Raw genomic sequence first — 24,485 nt, 5'->3', positions numbered from 1 at the left:
AGCGTGATCTGGTCATAGGCCTGAATTCAGATTCAGACACTTTTTTTTTTTTTTTGGGGGGGGGGTGTTCGAGACAGGGTTTCTCTTTGTAGCCCTGGCTGTCCTGGAACTCACTCTGTAGACCAGGCTGGCCTCGAACTCAGAAATCCGCCTGCCTCTGCCTCCCGAGTGCTGGGATTAAAGGCGTGCACCACCACCGCCCAGCTGAATGCAGACATTCTTATCTGAATGCAGCAACGGTGAGTTTCTTCCTGTGCCTAACACATTTTGCTGTTTTAGATTTCCACACAAGTTTCAGAAGGAAAATGTCTGAAATTTGATTTTTTTCCCTTTTTTTTTTTAAGATTTATCTATTTATTTTATGTGTATGAGTACACTGTAGCTGTACAGATAGTTGTGAGCCTTCATGTGGTTGTTGGGAATTGAATTTTTAGGACCTCTGCTCGCTCCAGTCAACCCTGCCGGTTCAGTCCCTGCTTACTCTGGCCCAAAGATTTATTATATGTAAGTACACTGTAGCTGTCTTCAGATGCACCAGAAGAGGGCATCAGATCTCATTATGGCTGTGAGTCACCATGTGGTTGCTGGGATTTGAACTCAGGAACTTCAGAAGAGCAGTCAGGGCTCTTACCCACTGAGCCATCTCGCCAGCCCAAGAGCATGGCACACTTTATCTTTTCTAATTTTTTCTTCAGAGGTGATGACCAAACCCAGGGCCTTGCATTTGCTTCCCCCCCACCCCACCCCCCCTTTTTAAAAGATTTATTTATTTACTTTTGGTATATGAGTACACCATTGCTCTCTTCAGACACACCAGAAGAAGGCATCAGACCCCATTACAGATGGTTGTGAGCCACCTTGTGGTTGCTGGGAATTGAACACAGGACCTCTGGAAGAGCAGGCAGTGCTCTTAACTGCTGAGCCACCTCTCCAGCCCCCTTTTCCCCCTCTTTTTTTTTAATTTATTCACTTCATGTATGAGTACACTGTGGCTGTCTTCAGACACACCACAAGAGGGCATCAGATCCCATTGTAAATGGTTGTGAGCCACCATGAGGTTGCTGGGAATTGAATTCAGGACCTCTGGAAGAGCAGCCAGTGCTCTTAACCTCTGAGCCACCTCTCCAGCCCCCCTCCCCCCACCCCCCTTAAGACAAAGTTTCATACTGAAGCCCAAGATGGATCCGAGCTCACAGCAATCCTCCTGCCCCAGCTTTCCAAAGCTCGGATTACAAGTGTGTGTCACAATGCCCTAGCTTCAGATACTGGATGAGACTGTATGAAACAGTCAAAGCGTTACACTGGGAAGAAACACTGTACACAAGTCTGCTAACCCAAAGCACTGCCTGGGAGGCCCTCAGCACAAGTGCTATTTTCTGTAATGAACAAAGCACTGAGCATTTCCTGTAAGGAACCCTGTGACTGGCGCATGACTTACACCACAAAGACCTATCCCTGACCCACTGCTCTGTGAAACCTGAACAGCATCTCAGAGGAAATGCTAGGGTGGAGCCCCTAACAAGCAAGAAGAACAAGACAGCGGGGAAGAGAAGCATCTCATAGCCAAAGTTCTGTAAAGCAGCTAGCTGTCCGACCCCCTGACCGACCCTTTGGGTCTCCTAGGAGGAAGGCCACATAAACAGTCTGGGGAGGAAACGGAAAGCAGGCAACAGCTAGCATAGCACTCCAACAGATATCTTCTTAGACTGGAAAAAGCTGCCCAAGGGTAACCTAAGTGCCAGGGTGAGCCTTGTGGCGTTCGGGGCAAATGCTGCCTGCCACTTACGGATTCCTGAGTGTGTTCCAAGTTCTGCAACAAACTTAGCTTACGCAAGAGACAGTAAGAAGCAGAATGTTGGACAATTCATGTTCTATCACCATCTGCTCCAACAAAAAGTTAGATTCAAAATGTATAATAATTACTTGCTGTCTGGGTAATCCATCACAGGCCTCATGGAAGGGTACAGTTTGACAACAAAGTCAGGCCATTTTGAAATAAACATCTCTGCACAAGGATAAACAGAGACCTTAAACACTGAAGCCATATTATGTTTCAAGTCAGTCTTTGAACAAACATTTAGCAAAAGATTTTAAAATGATTCCCACCCTACAATAAAGCTCTTCAGTAAACCGAGACCTTGGCATATTATTGAAATTAAAATTGTATCTTAAAATACGGATTTTTATTACTTTTTATTGGGGTGGCAGCAGGAGGGGTGGGAACCAGACACATGTGCCACAGAGTATAAATAGAGGTCAGAGGGCAGCCTGCAGGAGCTGTTTCTCTCCCTCTACCATGTGGGTCTCAGGCACTAAGGCCATCATCAGGTTGGGAGCAGGCACCTTTACCCACTATGCCATCTTTTGACTGGCAACAAGCTTTTGACAGCTCAACAAGCTGCTAAAAATAATAAACTGTATTTGTCATTTAGCACAGAATAAAAACGGGTCTTTGCTTCTAGCTCTATAGTAAAGCTTGTTCCCCCCCACACCCCCTTTTATTAGGGATCTCACTATGGAGGTCAGGCTGACCTCAAACGCATCCTCCTCCTCCTCAAGCTCCCAAATGCTGGGGTTACATACAGGTGTACGCACACTCCGAAATATCCACCTTAGTTTACCCTTTGCTTCTCGGCATTCTCTTCATGCACACATTCGTTACTAGAACATCAAGAGTGAGGAACACTTGGTACAGTGCCTATCCTATATCTCACTATGATGTCCAGCTGAATATATATTATTCACCTAGAAAGTAAACCTGGCTTAGCTCCCCTGTCAACAGACAATGCCCAAATACTTTTGAATAAAACCAGATAGAAAACAAGACTCATGTTCTACAGTCTGAGAGTCATCCAGGGGAGCTGTCAGCGTCTGTAAGTGCACCGAGGGGATGCCCAAACCTTAACAATCGAATAAACAGCTGCATAATTAACCTTCATTTACAGGGTCCTACTCTGTGGTCATACTGCCTAGTAAATAAACACTTTATTTGTTAATACCTGTAGTATTACTTGTAGTAATAAATGACTCCAGGCAGATGTGTCTTTTAAATCTATCTTACTTATGACTGTTGCATTTCTAAATATTTGCCCATTTACTTCTCGAAGGTTCCTGTCCCACACTGCATTACATGATAGACAATATAATGCCAACTGCTTTTCAACAAAGACTCCAAAGGCAGAAGACAGGCCTATGGTTCACTGTAGTCAGCCCCACACCAAGTTCTTTTGGTTTTCACGGATTAATTTTCTAATTCTTTCTGTTACTACTATGAAATAGGTGATTAAAATATACGGAATAATTAAAATACAGAATAGTGTGGGGGTCACAGAGGGCCTTACAGTCATCTAAATCAGGTATACTACTGCTGTTTATGTGTGTTACCTCAGCAATATCGGAAAGACCTGGTTAAACAACTCGTATATATTTGGAGACTACTAATACTCAACACCAACCAGCCCACGTATTCCTCCTACAGAAAGAAATCCTCTCTCAATAATCAACAACTAGAGACTTCACCACATAAAAATTTCCGAATTCATACCAAATACAAATCACTCAGCAAGGTTAAAGCCTCCATCACGAAAGCAGCACTCCAGAGGTCCTGGAGACAACCTCCACTTGGTTTGGGCTAGAAAGTGTCTGCTTCCTCAGCCTGGCAGGCTACGTTACCGTGCACAGAAACGTCCATGGGCTGCTTCCTGTTCTCAAGCAAGGTTCTCAGGAATGACTCACTCAATCTAAGAAACAGGACCCGGCCAGCTTACTGGAACTCTCACCCATTACGCAGCCCATAACCTGCAACATGATGCAAGACGACGCAAAGCTGCAAAGCTGGAAAGCGAAGGCAGTCAGAAGCCCGACTTTCTCCAGAGGCATAGCTGTCTTGTGGTCAAAATGAAATCACCAAGGACATTCACTTTTCAAACCCTGGGTAACCCCACCTACCTGGTGGAGAAACCACCAAGCTCTGACTTCTCCACAACAAGTTTCACACTTGGCTTTCAAGAGTTACAATCTGGCTGTGCTGGTGCAGGGCAGGCCTAGGGTTTATAGAAGTTACAAAAGGGTGGCCCTTACTCTGTCAGGAGAACAGTAATCCTTAGGATACCGTTGTTGGACTCTGCCCATTCTGAGTGAGCAAGCCACACAAAGAAAGCACTTGATGAACACACTTCAGTTACTGTTAGAACACACACATATCATTTCCAAAAGAACCTTCAAGAACACTGCTTCCATCTTCCTCATCTACTTCACCTGAGGGGAAACAAACCAGGAGACCAGGCAGGCAACTCCGTGCGGTGCTGTCTCCACCCTTGACCTCTCTGATGGGTCAGCTGAAGGAGGGAGTCTCGAATCACAGAGACTCTTTACAGAAACTGCTGATATTTCTCAATGCTTCAAGCTCCTTTATCCATTTTCAGGGTTCCCCAAACTAAATTATTTAATACTCACAGTCATTTTTGGATCTAACCAATTAGCAACTAAGTAAACATAGCAACAATCAAGAGCATCCTAGGCCTGAGGGATAGGGAAGAACTGTGCAGTCAGACAAAGACAGTGGCTCTTGAGGCATGGCTATGTTGTTATCAGTGGTACGGAGGAATTTTATATATGAATTTAATGTACTGAATTATATTTAGACCACAGAGAACACTTTAAAAAGCCTTTTTAATGAGCCACGGGCACTTTTAGGGTACTTTCCAAAGGGTCTGCTAACTTTTTAAAACTGTGAACTTTTTAAAAGTATGATTCCCACCCCACCCAAGACAAGGCTTTTTGGTGTAACCCTGGCTGTCCTTGAATTTGCGAGATCCACCTGCCTGTGCCTCCTGAGTGCTGGGATTAAAAGTGTGTGACACCACCCAGCAAGTATGATTGAGGGAATGGGGGTCCTGTAAAATATAAGGAAAACCTCACAAATTTTCACATTGTCTCTGTACAAAGGAATGCTAACCTCTGTGTCAGTCCAATTTTCCTGCACATGCCACAAAGACAGCATGAGCAAGCAATATTTCTTAAAAGTAATATGCACTAATGGCTAAAACTCTTGCCAAAAAGTGGTAGTAACAAAAGTGGTAGTCAAGAACAGCAAGATTAGTGTACAGACTAAGTGGATCATTAGTTTATCTACCACTGAACAATACATTCACACAGGTAACAGAACCTCTAGCAGCACAGAGAAAAGCCACTAAGTCTGCAGAGACACAACAGAAGTGGTAACTGCCACTACGCACAACAGTCACGACCATGAACGTAAACAAGGGTTAAGTCTGGACTCCCAAGGCCTGACTCAGTGAGTATTTGAAAGCAACAGGTGCCAGGCACACACCGGTAATCACAGGACTCAGGTGGCTGGAGCAAGAACAGTTCTGAGTTCAAGGTCAACACGAACCAGAGAAGAATGTCTCAAAACAGAAAACAAGGCAGTAAGAGCATATAAAGTCAACCCAGCTCCAACCTTGTGTTCTTGGTCTTTCTGTGTGACAGTGGCAATATTTTCTCTCATTCTCAACTGCGCACATCCCCCTTCCCTGCAAAGTTCCAGTTCTCTAGCTCAAGGAAAACTCTCATCCCCAGAGCCTTCCTTCCTCCTTACGTCTGGACCTTTTGGTACATGTGACTCAGGTCACATGGGAACCACTGTTTATGCCACACAGTCATGGAATACCACCACAGAGAGGGCTGTCAGAATCACCTAGACAGCCCTCTGCTTGTGCAAAGGTGAGATAGCTGCCCAGCAGCAGAGGGCGAAGAACTGTAAAACCACCTCTAGTCTACTTCTCTATTGGTGCTTTTACCATGCTGGCAGAGGAAAAAGGACGTACCTCTGCTTCACTATCCCTTTTCAATCAGCTCCCCACCCTCAGCCCCCCAGACAGGGCTTCTTTAACTGTCCTGGAACTCAGTCAGTACACTAGATTGGCCTTTAGTAGACTAGATCCACCTTTCTCTGCCTCTCGAGTACTGGGAGGCCCCACACCTAATGTGCTTTTATGCTTTTTAAAAACTTCATGTTTTTGTGTGTGGGTGCATATGCCAACACATGGGAGTAGAGGGCAGAGGAAGGTGTCTTCATCACCAGGTCTTATGGTTTTAAGTCAGGGTCCCTTCTTGAATCTGGAGTTCATGGTTTTTGGTCAGGCTAGCAGCCAGTGAGCTCCAATAATCCTCCCCCAGACTCTGGGGCTACAGGCATGCCTGAGACCGTGCTAGTTTGTTATGAGAATGCTGGATTCCAAACGCATCTCCTCATAATTGTGTAGCAATCACTCCTAATCACTGAGCCATCTCTCCGGCCCCCAGGTTCACGGTTTATAGGAGAATGGAGAGATGGCTCAGCAGTTAAGAGTACTCACTGTTTTTCCAGAAGATCCAGGTTTGTTTTAAATTTAGTTTATTTATGTATGAGTGTTCTGTGTGCATATATGGTGTATGCCAGGAGAGGGCCTCAGATTCCACTACAGATGGTTGTGAACCACCATGTGGTTGCTGGGAACTGGGCTCAGAACCTCTGAAAGCACTCTTAACTTTTTTTTTTTTTTTTGTGTGTGTGTGTTTTTGAGACAGGGTTTCTCTGTGTAGTCCTGGCTGTCCTGGAACTCACTCTGTAGACCAGGCTGGCCTCGAACTCAGAAATCCTCCTGCCTCTGCCTCCCGAGTGCTGGGATTAAAGGCGTGCGCCACCACGCCCGGCGCACTCTTAACTTCTAAGCCATCTCTCCAGTGTGAATAGTCTCTGGAGTCTATGCCCACCAATGCTCTAGCCGAGCTCCTGTTCAGCTGCCTGCACATCCACAGGGATAAAATCCAGAGGATGTAGTGTACAAAGGGAAGAGTAGGTGAATGAAGTCTTAACAGCAGCAACACTCCAGCACAGAAAGCACAACCAGCAAGCACAAGCAAGCCTCAGACTGCTGAAGACAAGCCACAGAAGAAAGGAGACGAGTCTAGCCAGGCTGACCCGTCCATTGGCTCTTTAAAGTCTAGAAAGGATTCTAGAAAGATATCCTTTCTAAGACTGTCAGTTGGTCATTGACTGACACTTAGAACAGGTTGTCACTGACTGTAAAGAAAGCTAACAGTGATTTGTGAGATCACAGCCAACTCTGGGGCTATACATTAGTAATCCAAGGTTCAAAATGCTAAGTAGACAACTGGTGACAGGCTTTTTGTGACTGAGCAGAACACAGGAAAATACACCTGGTCAACCAAACACAAACATCAGATAGACTTTCTCCTTACAATTTCTTGAAACCTTTTAAAATTTACTTTACACATGTTTTGTTTACATGATTCACCATGTCCATGCTGGATATGCCTGCTGAGGACAGCAGTGGGTGTCATATCCTCTGGCACTGGACTTGTGGATGGTTGTGAGCCACTGTGTGGGTGCTATGACGCACACACGGGTCCTCTCCAAGAGTAGCTACTTAGCCTTGTCTCCAGCCCCTCCATTAGTTTCTTCTACTAAGAAAAATCAGCAGCGTCTATGGATTCCTGAACACCGACACTGACAATACTGTTGCCAGGTTACTAGCACACACCTCACCATCCTGCACTCAGAATGTAGGGGCAGAAAGAAGTATTGCTGCTAAATTGGAAGTCAGCCTGAGCTACAGAGCAAGACTCAGTCCAATCAAAGTAGGGGAAAAGCAAAAGCAAAAACAAACAAAAAACCAAGTAACAAACCCTGCTACGTGGACTTACCTGTGAAGCTAAAATAACAGCCTGTAAAATCCTGTTATCAAAAACCCAGCTGACATCTGACTAGGCAGGGCCTCCAGGGACCCTGCACCCTCCCATAGAGGCATGCATGCTTTCACCACCAGCAGTTTTGAATAGCATGCTTAATACAGGAGAGCCTCCCAGCCCTCAGCCCCTGCCACAGCCTATCTAGGGCCTGGCCTCTAGGGTAACCTGACCACAAACAGACAGCCTGAAACTAGTGTGTATTCAAAAAAGCCCGAATTGGACAACACAGGCCACATGCCCACTAAGAGCAACACAAAGCTGACTGTTCATCCCCCAACTTCCCAAGACTGGGGAATTGGGCAATACCCCTTGTCGTCCTTGAGAAAGACAGTTCTTGGGCATTGGCTCTAACATTCAAGTGCCTAGAGGTCACAAACATTCACTTGCATCTTTATGTCATGTAATTCCTATGCCTCTATGTGACGGTTAATGAAAGAAAGAAGACACGAGACACACACGGACTGTGTCTACAGCTCGAGCTACCTACCTCCACGCCTGAGCGGGTTCTGGTCACAGATCTCAGGTCAGGCCTGGGAAATCAGAACAACACAAAAAGGCCTAAACTTTTAAGTGATCTCAGAACTCTATTTAAACACACTCAGTCAAATTCTTTTTTTCCTTAAGGACACAAGCTATGGGTCTGCTTTTAAAGTGTGTTGCTGTTTTCTGTTCGTTTGTTTGTTTGTTTGTTTTTAAATCTATGGCTTTGGGTTGGGTTATAGTAGCATCCCCTGCTCAAAAACTTTAATTCTAGAGTGCAGTAGGCAGACAGGTGGATCTGAGTTTGAAGCCAGCCTGGTCTACAGAGCAAGTTCCAGGACAGCCAAGTCTACTTAAGAGAAACCCTGCTCAAAAACAAAACAAAACATCTCATCTCTGGCTTTGGGAGGAAAAGACTTAAGTTAAAGTAGGAAAACTAGTATGGAGTCTTCCAACATGGATGGCCACACACAGTATGGGAATATGAGCATTACTGTTTGTGAAAGTGTTATCACACTGCCCAGGAATGACACACACAGTGAACACCTACTGAACACACTCTTTCCACTGGTCAGGGACAGCAGCCACATTCCTTTCCACTTGCAGTGCTGTCTTTTCTAAGGACTAATTTTCTGTTTGTAACAGGAAAAAGATGAAGCGCTGGTCTACTGTGTTGCCGAGTCATTGTAAAGATGACCAGGTTCCAGGCCCTACCTGGAACTGGGCACCATCAATTGATAGAAACCTTCTGCCTTGCTTTCTGCACCGGAAAGAGGGTGGGACTGGACTAGAAGATGTCTAAACCTCTAAGTGTTTCAGATTTTATCATGTCCAAACTACAATTGAAAATTCATTTTAATGTAAAGATACACACTAATTTTAATTACAGAATGCTCTAAAGGAACTTCATAAGAAATATAATGTGAATGACATATGCAATGATATTGTTTGCAGCTCAGACACAATAACAAAAACAACACAGTGAATTTAATTTGAACAATGTATTTAATCCAATTTGGTCCAATAGCATTTTAACATGTTAACAGGATTGTTGTGATATTAAAGGTGACAGAGCACAATAATCTTATCCAACAAGACAGCACGCAATGCTGCCCTATAAAGGCATGACCAGGAGCCCCGAGCCCCAGCTCCTGAGCTAGAGGACTGCCTAAGGCTTATTAAACAGAAAAGTCGTTTCTGCTGTTTATAAATGTCAAGCTCATTAAAACTAAAGCTCCAGCCTCTTGCTTGGTTTCTGTCACTCATCACATTTCAAGACTGCAAGGTGACTAGTGGCTGCGGTGGTGGACAGCGCAACCCTGCAGCGGTCCCCACTATGGGCCCATGCCCTCCTCGGGTGTCCTCTAAGCAAATGTTTCTGTGTGGCTAACAACTTCCCGAGGCTACAACTGTGGACATTAGCCTTTCCAACTACTCTAGGTATCATTAGCAATTACTCCAAAGAGCTGGTGTGAATCTGAATCACAAAGAGGGCTCTTAATGACTAAACTCAATAGTTTTTCATATTATTCCATAATAGCATAATTTACAAATGAGATGATTACCATGGCTACTAAACACATCATGTAAAGAAGGACAGAAATAAGGGGCTCTGTGTTCCCAATAAAGACATAAATTAACCCTGAGCTTGGAAATTATATTTCAACTACTTTCATATGTATATATCTGAAAAATGCATCATGGTTACTCACTATTGTTGCTGACTGCTACAAAGCAATTTGGGTCTATAAAAAGGATTATTAGGGACCGGAGAGATGGCTAAAGCAGTGGTTAAGAGCACTCACTGCTCTTACACATAAGCTGGATCTGTTCGTGGAACCTATAATAATATGGCAGCTCACAACTGTCTGTATCTGATGCTCTCTTCTGGACTCTGAAGGCATCGAGTACACGTGTGGTATACAGAAATACATACAGGCAAAACACCCATATACATAAAAAGTAGATGAAATCTACTATAGAGTTGTGTGAGACACTGGTCACACTGGGTTTTGAGAACGGAAGGTTACAATGTGGGGATAGTTTAAGTCCGGATAAAGTAGACACTGCACTGCAACGAGAACAGCCACCACTGATCACACACTTTCTACGTGCTCAAAAACCTTGTTCCAAAACTTGTACCGCCTCGTCTGGATGCACAGCAATCCACCAGTGGGCAATCATCACTCTGGAGTAAGGAAATGGAAGCACAAGGAGCTTTAGTACTTTTGCCAGCAAACACCCAACACATTGTGACAGTGAGAGCCACAGCAGGCACAGTGACATTGTAGGACACAGGCATCTACTCCTCAGCCCCTTCTTTGGGGACGCTGTTTGAACAACGGACAGCACACTACAGCTTAGAAGCCTTGGGCAACTCTGTTGTGTCTGTGTAGGTGACGATGCCCACTCGCCCACCCTACCCTCACAGTGGATTCCAATTCAACAGAAAGCCCAGACAACACCGGTCCTCCCTCAAAATGATCTTTCATATGAAGAAAGTGTAAGTGCCTCTTTAAAGTATAAAGGAGCAGGCTGGGGTGTGGCAGCAACACTATTAATAAATCTATCTCCTGGAGCAAATGTCAGTGACTATGAAAGCAGTGCCTTTTTCTGGGTTTAGCCACTGCATGAAAAATAGAAGGTGAGGCCATAACTTGTTTGTCACCAGCACCTACATGGCAACAAACAGTGACAAACGCAAAAGCCTCTCAGCTGTGCCATCACGCTTCCAGGGTCCCCAGAGGTTTTCCTTTTCTTCACTGCTCAGCTAACTTTAAAAGCCAAAGTTATTTTGGAAGAGGGAGTATGAAACAATACTTTAAAACCTTGAGGGAGGGGTGGGGGTGAGGAGAGGCCAAGGAGATGGGCTGCTTTGGTTTGCATTTGGATTTAGCCTTCCTCCAAAGTCAGACACTCGCCAAACTTCTCTATCCAGTTGTACTGACAGGACCCTAGGTTCCTAGGCCGGAATCCCTGAGTAAGAAATTCTTGTGCAAGTGAAGAGACAGGTCTGGAAGTCGTTCTATTCAATGGCTTATCAACCCACTTAATGACAAAGGGTCCAGCAACAGGTTGGAGGGCCCCCAGGGGAACCTAGGCAGTGTACGTGGCCTTTGTTGGGTTGAGATTCACAAAAGGCCCGGCCAGGAGACTTCAGTTTCCAGGCAGGTGGCATATAATAAGGGCAGGAGTGTGAGAGAAAGGCCCCACAAAAACAGGACTTATGGCAAAGAACACAACAGAGCAGGAAGTCTGAGCTCTGATGAGGCTACAAATGGACAAGGAATTTTGTTTTCAAGTGGCCAATGGAAACCTCACATTGCTACACATCCAAATTCCCCCCAGCATGACAACTGGGGGTGCCACTTGTTGAATATCTGTGTGCTATTTTAATGATACATTACAGGCCAAATCTACAATAAAACCCAGGAAAACCCACTGTAACAGTCTGTCTATAAGGCCTCTCGCTAGGCCTCAGTTCTTCACTGAAAGGAGCTCCTTCCATCACCGGTGCAATAGAATTGTGCCCAACAAAAGTATTTTGTTAAAGCACATAGCACCATGCCCTGTGCTGGGGAGAACACAAGACACGACAGCTGAGGTTAGGATATTGTCTGTTTCTCATTTTCCCTTTGGTGAGTACTAATAATTAGTATGACTGGAAGCCAAGGAAGGGATTGCTACAGACTACACATTGACCTCAGGGCCAAAAGAGGCACTCCCTCCATGCCATTTCAGAGAAGAAAAGTACGCATTCTGAAAGCAAAGGACCAAGTCTGACTGGGTTCCCCTGACTTTCATCAATGGAACTGAGCATGCTGGCAGATGAGTTCCTAACAGAACATGCAAACACAGGCCCTGAGGCCAAGCACAGCTGATTCTGTGCTGTAACCTACGAAGGAAATCCACTCCCTTTAAAAACGTTGGGTTTTTTTGGGGGGTGGGGGTGGGGGGTTGGAGGGACAGGAATTGAGACAGGGCCTCATATAGCTTAAGCTAGAGTCAAACATGCTGTGTAGCTCAGGCTAGGCTTGACTTCTTGGTCTTCCTGACTCCATTGCCCATGTGCTGAGAAAGTACAACTTAGCTACAGTTAGAGATTAGGACATGGGCTGGTGGCAAATGAACCAAGCCATGAGAAGAATGTTCATATGTACTGTACAGCAGGGCCTCTCACTATCCTCCACAGCCTTTAAGCTGCCTATCTTCTGACTCGCCACAGAATTTGTCCACGGCCAATCCAGGTACTCTGCCCTATCTAAAACCTTCCAAGCATCCAGGTCCTCTGGGATGTAGGTGCAGTATAACTAAGAGTACAGGAGAACTGGAGCCCTCTACCTCACCCCACACTTAACCTGAAGGGGCCTCTGAGCTGAAAGCAAATGAAATCTTTAGGCTAGAAAGTTCAAAAGCCTAGAGAAAATGCTACCTCCTTCTAGACATCCTAAGTCCCCAAGCAGAATAGACAATGCTATAATGGCCAGTCACACAAGCTACTAAGGGTAGGTAAGAGACTCCCTTTTCAAGCGTACGCCTTTAATCCCAGCACTCGGGAGGCAGAGGCAGGCGGATTTCTGAGTTCAAGGCCAGCCTGGTCTACAAAGTGAGTTCCAGGACAGCCAGGGCTACACAGAGAAACCCTGTCTCGAAAAACCAAAAAAAAAAAAAAGAGAGACTCCCTTTTCCTGAGCAACTATTAAACAAAAGCAAAGCACCGTAAGAATCTACATCCACGAAGGACAGACGGCATTAATGAAATTACACTAATCACCATATAAAACACACCCTGTAATTCAGGAGTGCCAAGAGCCAAAGGGTTAGAGTAATTAGAAAGGGCAATTTCAGAAACTCACTTCCGTGAAGAACTGCTCTACTATCTCCAAGATTAAAGCAATCTTCATGCCATGCAAGTCCGGATGTAGACCTCATAAATATTTGTGAAATGAGTATGTACACATTATTTAGCCACAGAATCCAATATTTTCATTGTTTTTTTTTGGGGGGGGGGTTGTTTGTTTGTTTGTTTTCAGAGGCCGAGGTAAAAGAAATACGAACTTTAATGAAGACTATTTCCCTTTGGTATAAGACATCCAAACCAAAAATGTGACGACCATTCCTGTCCAGAAAGCCTACATACAGAGTGAGCTTGCAAGGTTTCTGTGCTGGCCGCAGCTGCCCGAGAGCAGACGGTAGGATCTAAAACTATCACATCCTAATCCCACAACACTGTTCAGCCAAATTTCTGCTCAGTTGTCTTGGCGAAAAGAAAAAGGGGTGTGTGGGGGGGAGTGGGGTACAATCCTGTCCAGGGAGTAAAATTCCAACAGTTGTTTAAAAAAAATAAAAGTTTGGAAAAGTCGATGAGGTGATTTATAAATGTAATTGATTATCATAATTCTGTGCTCAAAAGTCAGCAATGAAAAATAAAACCAGGAAAATAAATCTACAGCCCTAAAATGTATACATGTTTTCTAAAAAGAGAGTGCAGCTCCAGACCTGCAAATGGTATTGGGGATTTTCTACTGCTTCAGTCTTATTGCCTCCACAAAACCCACACTGACTGTACACATACTGGAGGCCCAAGTCAGTCGCACACACCCATCCCAAAGGAGGGAGGCGGGATGGGGCTACAGTGAGAGCTATACTTTGGCTGTAGACTATAACACACATGCAAACATGGGAGGAGCAGGCTTGAGAAATGTATACAGACCCCTTGGAGGAAAGGCATTGAGGCCAGGAGGCACCGAGCAAGACGGGTCCAGTCCTGCCCCTCCCCGCTACCATCAGGAAGAAGGCTCTGGGGTAATCGATCTTTTTCGTTTTTTGGAGACAGGTTCTCTCTCCATAGCCCTGGCTGTCCTGGAACTCATTCTGTAGATCAGGCTGGCCTCAAACTCAGAAATCCGCCTGCCTCTGCCTCCCGAGTGCTGGGATTAAAGGCGTACGCCACCACGCCCGGCCAATATTTTCATTGTTAATCATAGGTATCGAAGTACTGAAACAACAAAGGCACATTTCTTTCATATGATTTATGACCAAAGACCGATCACAGAAAAATTATTTAGCTCCATTCCTATATCAATACTTAGACATTATTGAATATAAAAAGTAAGTATTGCATCCTAAGGAATATTAGCACACACTCTTCTCAAGATAAAAACATCTTTTAGGAAGAGTAGGGGATGTTAGCAGACATTGCCTGGTGCACACTAGGCAAGCTATTCCCAAGCTAGACTTTCAGCCTTAATTCTGGTTTTTAAAGGAGAATAGGGCCATATCTTGAAATGTTCACAAAGAACTCTGTGATCTGGATGCTGGCTGCTTGGTGCAGACCTGGAACCCCAGTGTTCAGGAGGAGGCCATATGACTCTGTGAGCTTGAGGTCGTCCTGGGCTTCACAGAGCGTTCAAGGCTAACTCTGCTACCACAGCGAGTCTGTTTAAAAAGGAAAAGTCAGACGTTTGCAATCAGGGAGGCAGTAAAAGCTAATGAATCCATCAATCTAATTGCTGACTGGGTGTATTTTCTTCACGACACTGGGTGTATTTTCTTCACGACTCGAGCTGTTTCCCTCACAATGGTCAGAAAAAATGAATTTGCACCCACAGGCTGCTTTTCTGTAAAGCACTAAACTAGTCCCTAGGCACCACAACCCAGCCAGCCACGCCCAGCTTTCCGAACTCTAACCCCATTATTCAGACTTCCTCAGGTGCAAAGAACAAGAGGAGAAACAAATATCGCACAGTTTTAAACTTGCCTTCAAACACACTAGACAAGAACAATATTAAATCATCTTTTTAGGGCCAACTCCTTGCAGCTATTGATTCCTGTATCAGTTTTCCAACAAACCAGGCCACACTGTCCTTGGTGGGAAAGGATCTGGGCAAGTTATGTCAAGAAAATGTGCCGGGTCTCTAGAACTGTCTATGCGCTCTCTCCCTTTGCCTCCATCCCTTGAGAATAAAGGTACAAGCCGTTCACTAAGGAGATGGTGGGTTTCCCTACAAACCAGACAGTAATCATCTCTCAACGTTCTGCAGTTCTGCAGCCAGGAGACTGGTATGGGAAGCAAGGGGTGGGGCCTTCTGGTACCACAGGCCTGCTCTCCATGGAGAAGCTGGGTGCAGAAACACTCAGTGCCTCTTTGGCAGGAACTCTCTAGCAACGCTGTGAAGAGTCCTTCGTTCCGTCTCCAACAGCTAACAAAAGAAGACCCTTCCACTTTTAGAGACAGACAGAAAGGTGAGGTAGGAAGCCGGACCAGGGAAATTTGTGTTCCCTGTTCTGTCACATGCCAAGTGCTTTAGGACCTGAGCCATCTTGTCAGTCCTTTTGTTAAGAGTGGCAGAACATCAACAACTTCAGTTTCATCTCCTGCCCTAGAAATTGCCAGTGCAGCAGTGTCGTCGGCCCTCCAAATCCAATAGTTTCACATTGTCAGTTCAAGCAACCCTCTACTGAAAGAATTCGTTCAATTATCTGTAACTATGTAGGCTTTATTACCCTCTAACAATATAACTCTTTATGAAGCCTGCATTAGGTAGTATTTATTGGGGAGTTAAGGATGACTTACAGAGTAAAAGCTATGTGTATTTTACAAGGAGGATTTGAACACCTGAGGGTTTAGTACCCATAGGTTCTAAAACTACAGTCCCTGACACACTGAGGGACACCAGAGATTGGCTACCTTCATAGGTGGAGGGTGAGTTGGTACCAGAAATCCAAGATTGTTTCTTCTCTCTGTTACTGTCTTTTGCAGTGCAGACCCAACACTTTACAGCCACAGCCTTATCAAGGGAACTTTGGACACCCGAAGCACAAGACACAGACACCTTGAACTTTGGAATTTCTGCAGAGCCAGGACAGGAGAAAACCAGGTTTGTTCCTAAGGAGCCATTTTGACCCACATCCCTGGAGACAGAGGACGGTACTTGTCAAGGTCAATGAGACACAGTTAAAGTGCCGGGCCACACCTGCCCCACTGCACAGCAGGGACCAGACCCTGGGTTAGTCAGAAGCAACTGCTTCAGGCCAGCTAGAGATTTTCAAGGGACTGTCCCTAGAGCAGACCCACTCTCAGCCTGGGAACCAGTAGGAACAATTATGAGTTGGTGGTACAGGTTTCCCTCCAAGCAGCAACATGAAGTAAAACAGACTATTGAGAGTGGCTTTCAATGTGTATTTCACTGTAATTCATTTGTAATTCAATGTGTAATTCATTGGGAATTGCCACCAGCAAAAATAAAACCTTCTAAACTTGGCAGTTTTTCCTACTGCAGATAAAAATGTCCTGATTTTCATCACCAAGATTTGAATGGTTTAACAGCAACAAAAGTTCATGACTCTTCAACACTCTCTATTCAAAGACTCTCTGCCTTGCCAGGCGTAGCGAGCGTACACTGTAAACCCAGCACTAGGGAGCTGAAGCAGGACCTGGATCTTAGTGAGTTTAAGGACAACTTGGGCTACTGTAAGACATCCTGTCTCAAGAAAACAAAACACCAACAACAAAAAAAACAAAAACAACCAAACAAACAAAATACCCAACCCCTGGGTCCAGTTCCGCTAAACAAACCTGGTCACTCCTAAGAACCACAACAAGAGTGATTCCACCAGGGAGTCAGCTCTGCAAGCCTCTGCTCACAGCAGGCACCAACCACTTCCCCTTCAACCTCCTGCCAGGGGCTGGACAGAGGTTAGCTTCTGCTTCCACGCGCAATGCTACAAATTCCTGCTACACCAGAGCAGAAAGACTGTCAGATCTGACACACAGGAAAATTCCAACTCCCCCTTTCAGAGTGCCAGTCACTTAGTCACAATTACACAGCCCTAACACTCGTGGCCTTCCTCAAAATGAATTCAGCAGGTACTAACCCACTCCAAATCTCAGGTCTTTTCTTTTTTTCTTTTTTTTTTTTTGGTTTTTTGAGACAGGGTTTCTCTGTGTAGCCCTGGCTGTCCTGGAACTCACTCTGTAGACCAGGCTGGCCTCGAACTCAGAAATCCGCCTGCCTCTGCCTCCCAAGTGCTAGGCGTGCACCACCACGCCCGGCTCAGGTCTTTTAAGGATAAAAATAAGATACTATTCTTCAAAATCTTAAGAGCAACAGGAGACAAACCTTTACTAACTTCCTGACAGGTGATCAAATTATACCCCATTAAGGAGCTATGGGAATGGCTAGGGTAGTGCCAACCAGCTCTGCCTGGCAGCCCTGAGCAGGGGAGGCAGAAGTGTGCCAGGCGATGGCAGAGGCCAGCTGCAGAGGTCACACTCAGTTGTCCCCGCACACGCAGTGTACCCACCAACAAGTCAGCCTCTCCTTCCAACTGTGTAAATCAGAAAATCCTTCTGGGCAACTTCAGTACTGATTCCTGTGGTCTGGACTACAAAGTTGCCTCTAACAGGCACTACCAAAAAGCAGAGTTGGCTTGCCCGTGCCAGGGTTTTCTTTGCAGAAAAGAAACAAAAAGCACAGGAATGAAGTGTGTACAGGAATCCACATCCAACACCCACCCCAGCAGGAACATTCCAGTCTCCTCCTGTTTGTTTGGAGACAGGGTTCTATGATGCAGGCCAGGCTGTCTTACCACTGACTGCAATCCTCCCTAGGAGCTGGAACTGCTGGAGGGATCCACCACACTCCTGGCTCTCACTGCCTCTTAAAATTTTGCATGGGTGTATAGCTAGTGCATGAAGGTGCCAGGGGAAGTCAGAGACTTCAGGTCCTCTGGAGCTGGGGCTATAGGCAGTTGTAAGCCACCTGATATAGGTGCGATGAACTGAACTTGGATCTTCAAGAGCAGTAAGTACTCTTAAAAATTTAGCCATCTTTCTAGCCCCCACCTCACAGTCTTTTTAACTGTCATTTCTAAATAATCTTATTGTAAGTTATCCACACCCCTGAAAAAGTCATGGAAAAGTCCTACTGGTTCTTTTGGGGAAAGCCTGTTGATAACACGGTCATCACCCAAATCTTCATCAGGTATTAAACATTCACCGTAGACAGGATGCCTCCAAAGTTCACCAGTCACTGAGTTAGGGCCTGAGGTACTAGTTCTCAATCCTCTCTGGAATCCAGTGAGATGCCTTAACACAGAGCACTAATGCCTAAAGCCATCCTTAGAGATTTTGACTGAATATAGAATACAGCCTGGGCATCGATATTTGACATACTGGAGGCAAGTCTAATAAATAACAAAGTTTGGGAATATAAAAAGTAGAAATAACTCAAATGTTCCTCTATTTGAAATATGATATGCCTATATAGTGGAGTAATATTCAGCAGTTAAAAGGAATAATGATACGGGATACCTGTTATAACAAGGTCAATCTTCAAAGCATCCTACCAAGCCAATCACAGAATGGCTCTATTTCTATGAAACGCCTAGGGTGGACAAATTCAGAAGGAAAAAAACAGGTAACTGAATGGTTACTACTGTGCCCAGGGTTTCCTTTGAGAGTGATAAAAACTGACTCTAGGGGTGATTACATGAATTTAAACACGTTTAAATGGATGAACTGTGTGGCGGGTGGGTTAGCGTCCACTTACGCAGATTCTTCAGAAGGCAGCTGTTGCTGGACTCTAATGATATGAGCATGAGTCAGGCATCAAAGGGGCCTGGGTAAGACAGGCTGGGCTCTCAGAATCCAGCCTAGGCCCTGGGATTTGTCTTCCCACGACAATGGCCTGGACTAAATATGCTTACATTCTAGAACAGAGGGCCTTTCCTAGTGAGGAGGTAAACTCAGTGGAAGAGCTCATCCATGCAGAGGCCTGGGTCTTTCCCTAGCACCCCAACCATCCATCCACCCCCAGAAAAAAGAATCTAACACAGGGCTTTGTGGCATCAGTATTATTGTTCACATGTTTAAAAAAAAAAAAAAAAGATAAACTAACATTGTGCTGCTTCCTGATGAGAGAATCATTCAAATTCTTAACATTATTATAGCAAGGCATAGACAGAGAAGCCCAATATAGGAGTCTGTTTTGTTTTTTTCTGAGGGACAAACTCTCATAAGAATGCACTTGTATTTTCCATAAACTTAAACACATTTTTGCTTTTCTGTGTCTAAAACATACCACTGTCAACTGTCCAAGTCTTGGCTGCTTACCTTCAAGCCCCCCTTCCACAATGCTGCTTGCACTCAGGGCAATGAAACTTCAGCTCCTTCTGGGCATCACATCAGCAAAATAAACTCTCCCGCACGTCTCCGTCACACAGGGGAACCTTTATCAAACTGTCAAACTCACCTCCACCCAAGTGCTCAGCACATTCTGAAATGGGTGGCCCAGGCAAGCACCTGGACTTACACACAGAAGATTCGGGTACGTATTCTGATGAGCCCTAAAGGTCCTTGGATGTATATTTCATTCAGAAAAATCAGACAATATTTCCTAACAAAATTTAACAGCAAAGACCAGGAAATAAAATAATTAATCTTCAAATGTACTAGTCTCAAAGGTAAACCCAAGAGCCTCGAGTCCTTATAATGCTGGGCTCAACCAATGCAGGGGCTTAGTGTTTAGTTTGAACGAACAGCTTTCAACTCACTGGCTCCCAACCCAAATCTACCTTCCTTCCAACTTCTTACCCTGTTGTTCACTGTACAACATACCCTCACTTACTAAACATAATTTTGATCATCAACCCAAAATAAACACAGGAGACCATATGAAAAACAAGGCAAAGATACCCAGCTGAAAGATTTAACTTCGGAAAAGGGTAAATGGTCACTGGAAAATGTGAAACAGACTCTCAGACACTGCTTTAAAAATGATTATTACAGGAAGAAACCGTCCTGACTTTCCAAATGAAAGCCGCCTGGACCTGCCTCCCTCTTCCTGGACAGGACCACAGGCTCCAGCCCACTGCCGGTTTACTCATTCTTGCTGTAATTGAAAGGATCCACTCCCTCTCACATGGTTATTAACAACCTAGGTAAGTGCAAAGGGTGTAGAGCCTAGCCTTTATCATCCCAGTCTCGCCTCCTGGGTTCCCTCCTGCCCTCTCCAATCTACCGAAGCTTTGTGGTTCTGCTTTAAATGTCCTTTGGTCCAGTTTGGAAGTAAACACTCAAAGCCCTTGGAGTTAGGCTAAATTTGAATTCTATCTATAATACAAAACAGTTGGGTCACCTGGAGGAGTACTGGCTTCTCTGCGTGCTTCTCTCCTAACCTGGAAAGGGAGGATGAAGAGTCTTCGGGTGGTGGTGGGGTTACTGAGAAAGTATGCATCCGAGGCAATTATACTATTGTTTGACTTGCAAGGGAGTGTCCACTAACCTTAACAAGTCTCTAGCACGCACATTCTTAGTTTTCCCTGCATCTTCAAGCTAACCCTGGTTCAAAACAAAATTAAGAATGATGTATTTATGAAAATCTTTTAAATGTGCTGGATCATGACCGAGGAAAGGTCTAGAAAGAAGGGTAACTACCCAAGTGTTCCCTTTTCCTGTAGCTTTGCTGAGCATGACGCATCCTAAGCAAAAATAAATGTATATCTGGCTTTCAACTCTTCCTGTCAATTCTAAAAGAGGGTTGTTCCTCAGCATTGTTTTCAAGGACCGCTGTTAGTACAAATGGAATTCCAAAGTGGTCCTAGTTATTTTTAAGGCAGAGAGACTGATGTAGCTGTGTTTATCCACCTACACACGGCTTTTCTGTAATGTCTCAGAGATTCAGAGATGTCTCACCTATCTAGAAAGTCAAGTTTTTCTTAAGTTGTTCTCTTTCCCTTCATTCTGAAGAGGCCAATCTCGAATGTGTCTTTAAAAATAATCTCATATGTCTTATTCAAGATCAACTTCATCTCTTGTCTTCAACAAAGTATTTTATCTTTCCTGGACACCAGTGGGAAAGTAATGGATGCCCCGCCCCACACACACAACCCTGAGATGAAGAACCATGGAGTCTACTAACCGTGAACACAGTTAAAACAACGCATCCCACCTCAGCTACACAACTGAATCACTCTAACCATGTCTTTAAATCTGTAACTCAATTCAAATCCTTCTGGACTATCAAGCAATGCTTTTTAGATGAGTTATGATCTTAAATGATTTCTTCAAAGTCTTCAAATATTTAAATCAATGTCTGGAAAGAACTAGAAATGTCCGGCTAACAAAGCTTTCACACGGCAGAGAAAGAAAGCAGTACAGCTGCCATTTCTGTAAATGAAATGTTATTCTACACAGGAAAGAGAAAAGAAAAAAAAACTCTACAGTCAAAGTTCATTTGCAGCGTGTATCCTGTGGCCAGGAAGCATTCCTTCTGATTACTCATGAAGAGCAGAAATCAGAAAATACAATTTACTTATTCATCCTAATGAAAACCAGGCTACAACCCCAATCATTTCTGGGGCCAAGTTCAAGGGAGGGGTAGAATTAATGCACTGTCAGTAACTTAAAAACTGACACCAGGACCTACCAGGTCAGCCGAAAGTTTTACATTTAAACTAACTTACTCTTTACCGAGTTATACATTCCCTGGAGTTAAATCGTTTCTTTTTCTAAAAATCCAATTCCGACTCTTTTGTGTGTGTGTGTGTGTGTGTGTGTGTGTGATAACATAAGCATTTACTTCTTTAAAAGTGCCTGAAGTATAACCAGAAACTGGTTTTCACTTACATAACAATCTTCAAAACTTAGCAAGAAAGTGTTATGAAACGCAAGCGTCCCATTCGCTGTCTTCATAAAAGTGCGCAACATGGTAAGAAAACTGAGGCCGAATCTCAAACAGCAAAGAAAAATGTAGTAAGGACACAAGCGAGGGATAATAAATAAATGTCTAAAAGCAAAACTTCTGCAACAGTATAAAAAGCAACAAATTCTAATCTATTACTCTTACCCTTGACGGCAAGGACCAGAATATCCTGCCTTATACATTTCGGTATTACAACTCTGTAAAGCTAAATCCAAAGACAAAGCCGCCCAGGGGAAAATAACAATTGCGCAACTGATCAACAGCTCCAACTTGTCCCTTGGCCCCAGAGCAGCGAGGTTTGCACGCTATAGAGCAGGAAAGGGCCAACCGAGGGCCTCTGCGACTGCCAACTGGCCGATGTAAGCCAGCCAGAAGCCACAGCCACGCACACTACGTGGGGCCCCACGAGTCACGATACTCAGAACACACAGCCCAGCATGGAGCCCACTCGGACCTCGGAGCCCGCCGCCCAGGTCTGCACGTCTTTGCGCCCGGCGCGAGGCCATTCCCGGGTTCCCAGGCCGAAGGAGTGCGCGGAGCCCTGCCGGCAGGCCGCCCGTCGGGGCGCCAGAGCACGAGGGCCACCCGGTGACTTTCTCCTCCGCCCCCGGAGGGCTGGGCTTTTCTGGATCAAGACGGACAGGCGTGATCTTACAGACCCGCTCTCGGGCTGAGGCCACAGACGGCCGAGCTCACCGCGTCGTAGGACGGGGGTTGGGGAGGGTTTCGGGCGGACGCCGAGGAGAGACCTCAGCTCCCCCGAGCGCGGCCCCGTGACTAGGCACATTTTTACCGGCACCGAATCAGGGAAACTACGCTGCCCCGGAAAAGGCCGGGCGGCGCCGGTTTAGACCGCCAGCATCCACCACCCCCCCTCCGCCTCCCACCCAGCGAGGTGGTGGTGTCTCTGCCTGGCCCAGCGAAGTCAGAGCTTCCTCCACACCCCAACCCTGCCGCCCCTGGGGACCTCAGGCTCGGACCCCACTCTCATCGCGGCCCCAACATCCTCCGTTGCCCTCCCAGCTCGGCGGGGCAGTTCCCAGGCCCTGCCGTCGTAGTCCTGGCTCAGACTGTCCCTCCCTCCCGGAGCCACTATCCCCTCGAGCTCCTGCCCGCTTCTTGGCACAGCCCAGGGGCCAGAAGGTTGGGGCAGCACCTGCTGGGACTGTAGTCCTGGCGGTGGCAACTCCAAGTCCATCATGCTGAGGGCGGACGCTGCGGTAGGGCTCCCCGACGGCGAGACTACTTGCAGCAGAGGTGAGGCGGCGGTAATGGCTAGTCCGATCAGCCGGGAACTAGCAGATAGCCTGCTCGCTGGAGTGGCAGGTCAGCCTTAGTCCGCCCCGCCCCCGCCCCCTGGGGGCGGAACAAGGACCTAGGGACCGGACGAGAACTTAGAGGCGGAGAAAGGGCTAGGGCAAGAGGCAAGGGCCAGAGGCGGGACAAGGGCATGGAGGCGGGGCAAGGGGCGGGGCAAGAGCTTGGAATCGCGTACAGGGGCAGGGCAAGGACCCGAGGGCCCCCCGCAAAGGCCTAGGGCGGGGCAAGGGTAGCGGGGGACAAGACGGGGGTCAGTGGGAGGAGCAAGAGCCCGAGGGCGGGGCAGGGACCTGAGGGCTTCCGGCCGGAGTTCCCGCGTTCCCCTCGGCCTTCCCTGTTGACCCTCCTCTCTCTGTCCCGGGCATGGCGGAGTCAGGTGGGCTGAAGTCGCACGGGGGCGGGGCGCGAGCAGGAGGCCTTCGGCCCCCGAGTCCTCTGTAGGACTGCACCCCCTTGCTAGAGATTAGCAGCTGTTTGCCGAAGGTCGCTCCGGCCCTGGCTCTTTGAAGCAGTTTAAACAGTTGGTGCAAACACACCGGGAGCCCCGGCCCGTGCGCTGCTATCGGAGCTGCGCCTCCCTGATTTGGACCTGCAGAACCTTGCCCGCTTTATCTCGCTCCACCGGCTGACTGTGGCGCCAGTCCGGGAGTTAGGGCTCTGAGCTGGGACCCGGACTTTGCAAGAGGCCAACTGCCCTCTGGCCCCAGGTCCCATTCAGTTGCTGGTGCCCAAACACCTCTGCCCCAGGGAGATGGATGAGTCCACGCTGCAAACTCGTGCTCGCTTACTCGAAGGCCCTCCACTTCTCCCACGTGCCCTGGGCTCTGGGCCCATGCGGTCACTCAGTGTCACTTCATCCACCCAGAGCCCAGCAAGTGGGCACAGCTCAAATAGAATCACCGAAGTGGATTCTAAGGCTCACAGGGTTCCTTTACACGTACTTACTCTATTTGGGAATTTTGAGATAGGATCTCATAACTCCATCTCTCAAGAGCTGGTTTTTAGAGCAGTGTTTCTCAACCGTCGTAATGCTGCAACCCTTTAATATAGTTCGTGTTGTGGTGATCTCCAACTATAAAATTATTTTTGCTGCTACTTCATAACTAATTTTGTTGCTATAAATTGTAATGTAAGTATCTGATATGCAAAATATCTGAGATGCTTGGGGTGGCTCTCCACAGGCTGAGAACTGTACCATAGAATCTGCCACTAGGGTTTGGTGGT

At 46.2% G+C, this 24,485-nt stretch overlaps 1 protein-coding gene and 1 long non-coding RNA gene across 2 annotated transcripts in view; both read right to left on the bottom strand.

The window, feature by feature from the left end:
- Nfe2l2 (NFE2 like bZIP transcription factor 2) overlaps nucleotides 1-22,788 on the bottom strand; it is a 28,979-nt gene extending 6,191 nt beyond the window's left edge. Inside the window, exon 1 of the mRNA XM_085834780.1 lies at nucleotides 22,396-22,788. Within this exon, the coding sequence (XP_085690906.1) occupies nucleotides 22,396-22,728 (333 nt within the window). The 5' untranslated portion in view covers nucleotides 22,729-22,788. The remainder of the gene's footprint in view (nucleotides 1-22,395) is intronic.
- Nucleotides 1,210-24,163, bottom strand: LOC147005894 (uncharacterized). The gene is made up of 2 exons (XR_015046519.1): nucleotides 23,098-24,163; nucleotides 1,210-10,423 (listed from the first exon to the last, which is right to left on the bottom strand). It is a non-coding gene; the product is annotated as an uncharacterized LOC147005894 (long non-coding RNA).
- Between the last annotated feature and the right edge of the window lie 322 nt (nucleotides 24,164-24,485).

This window comes from Mus caroli, unplaced genomic scaffold (assembly GCF_978045245.1).
Source record: "Mus caroli unplaced genomic scaffold, Mus_caroli_1 scaffold_2, whole genome shotgun sequence".
In the NCBI taxonomy this organism is placed as follows: domain Eukaryota; kingdom Metazoa; phylum Chordata; class Mammalia; order Rodentia; family Muridae; genus Mus; species Mus caroli.
This window is presented reverse-complemented; position numbering and strand designations above follow the sequence as displayed.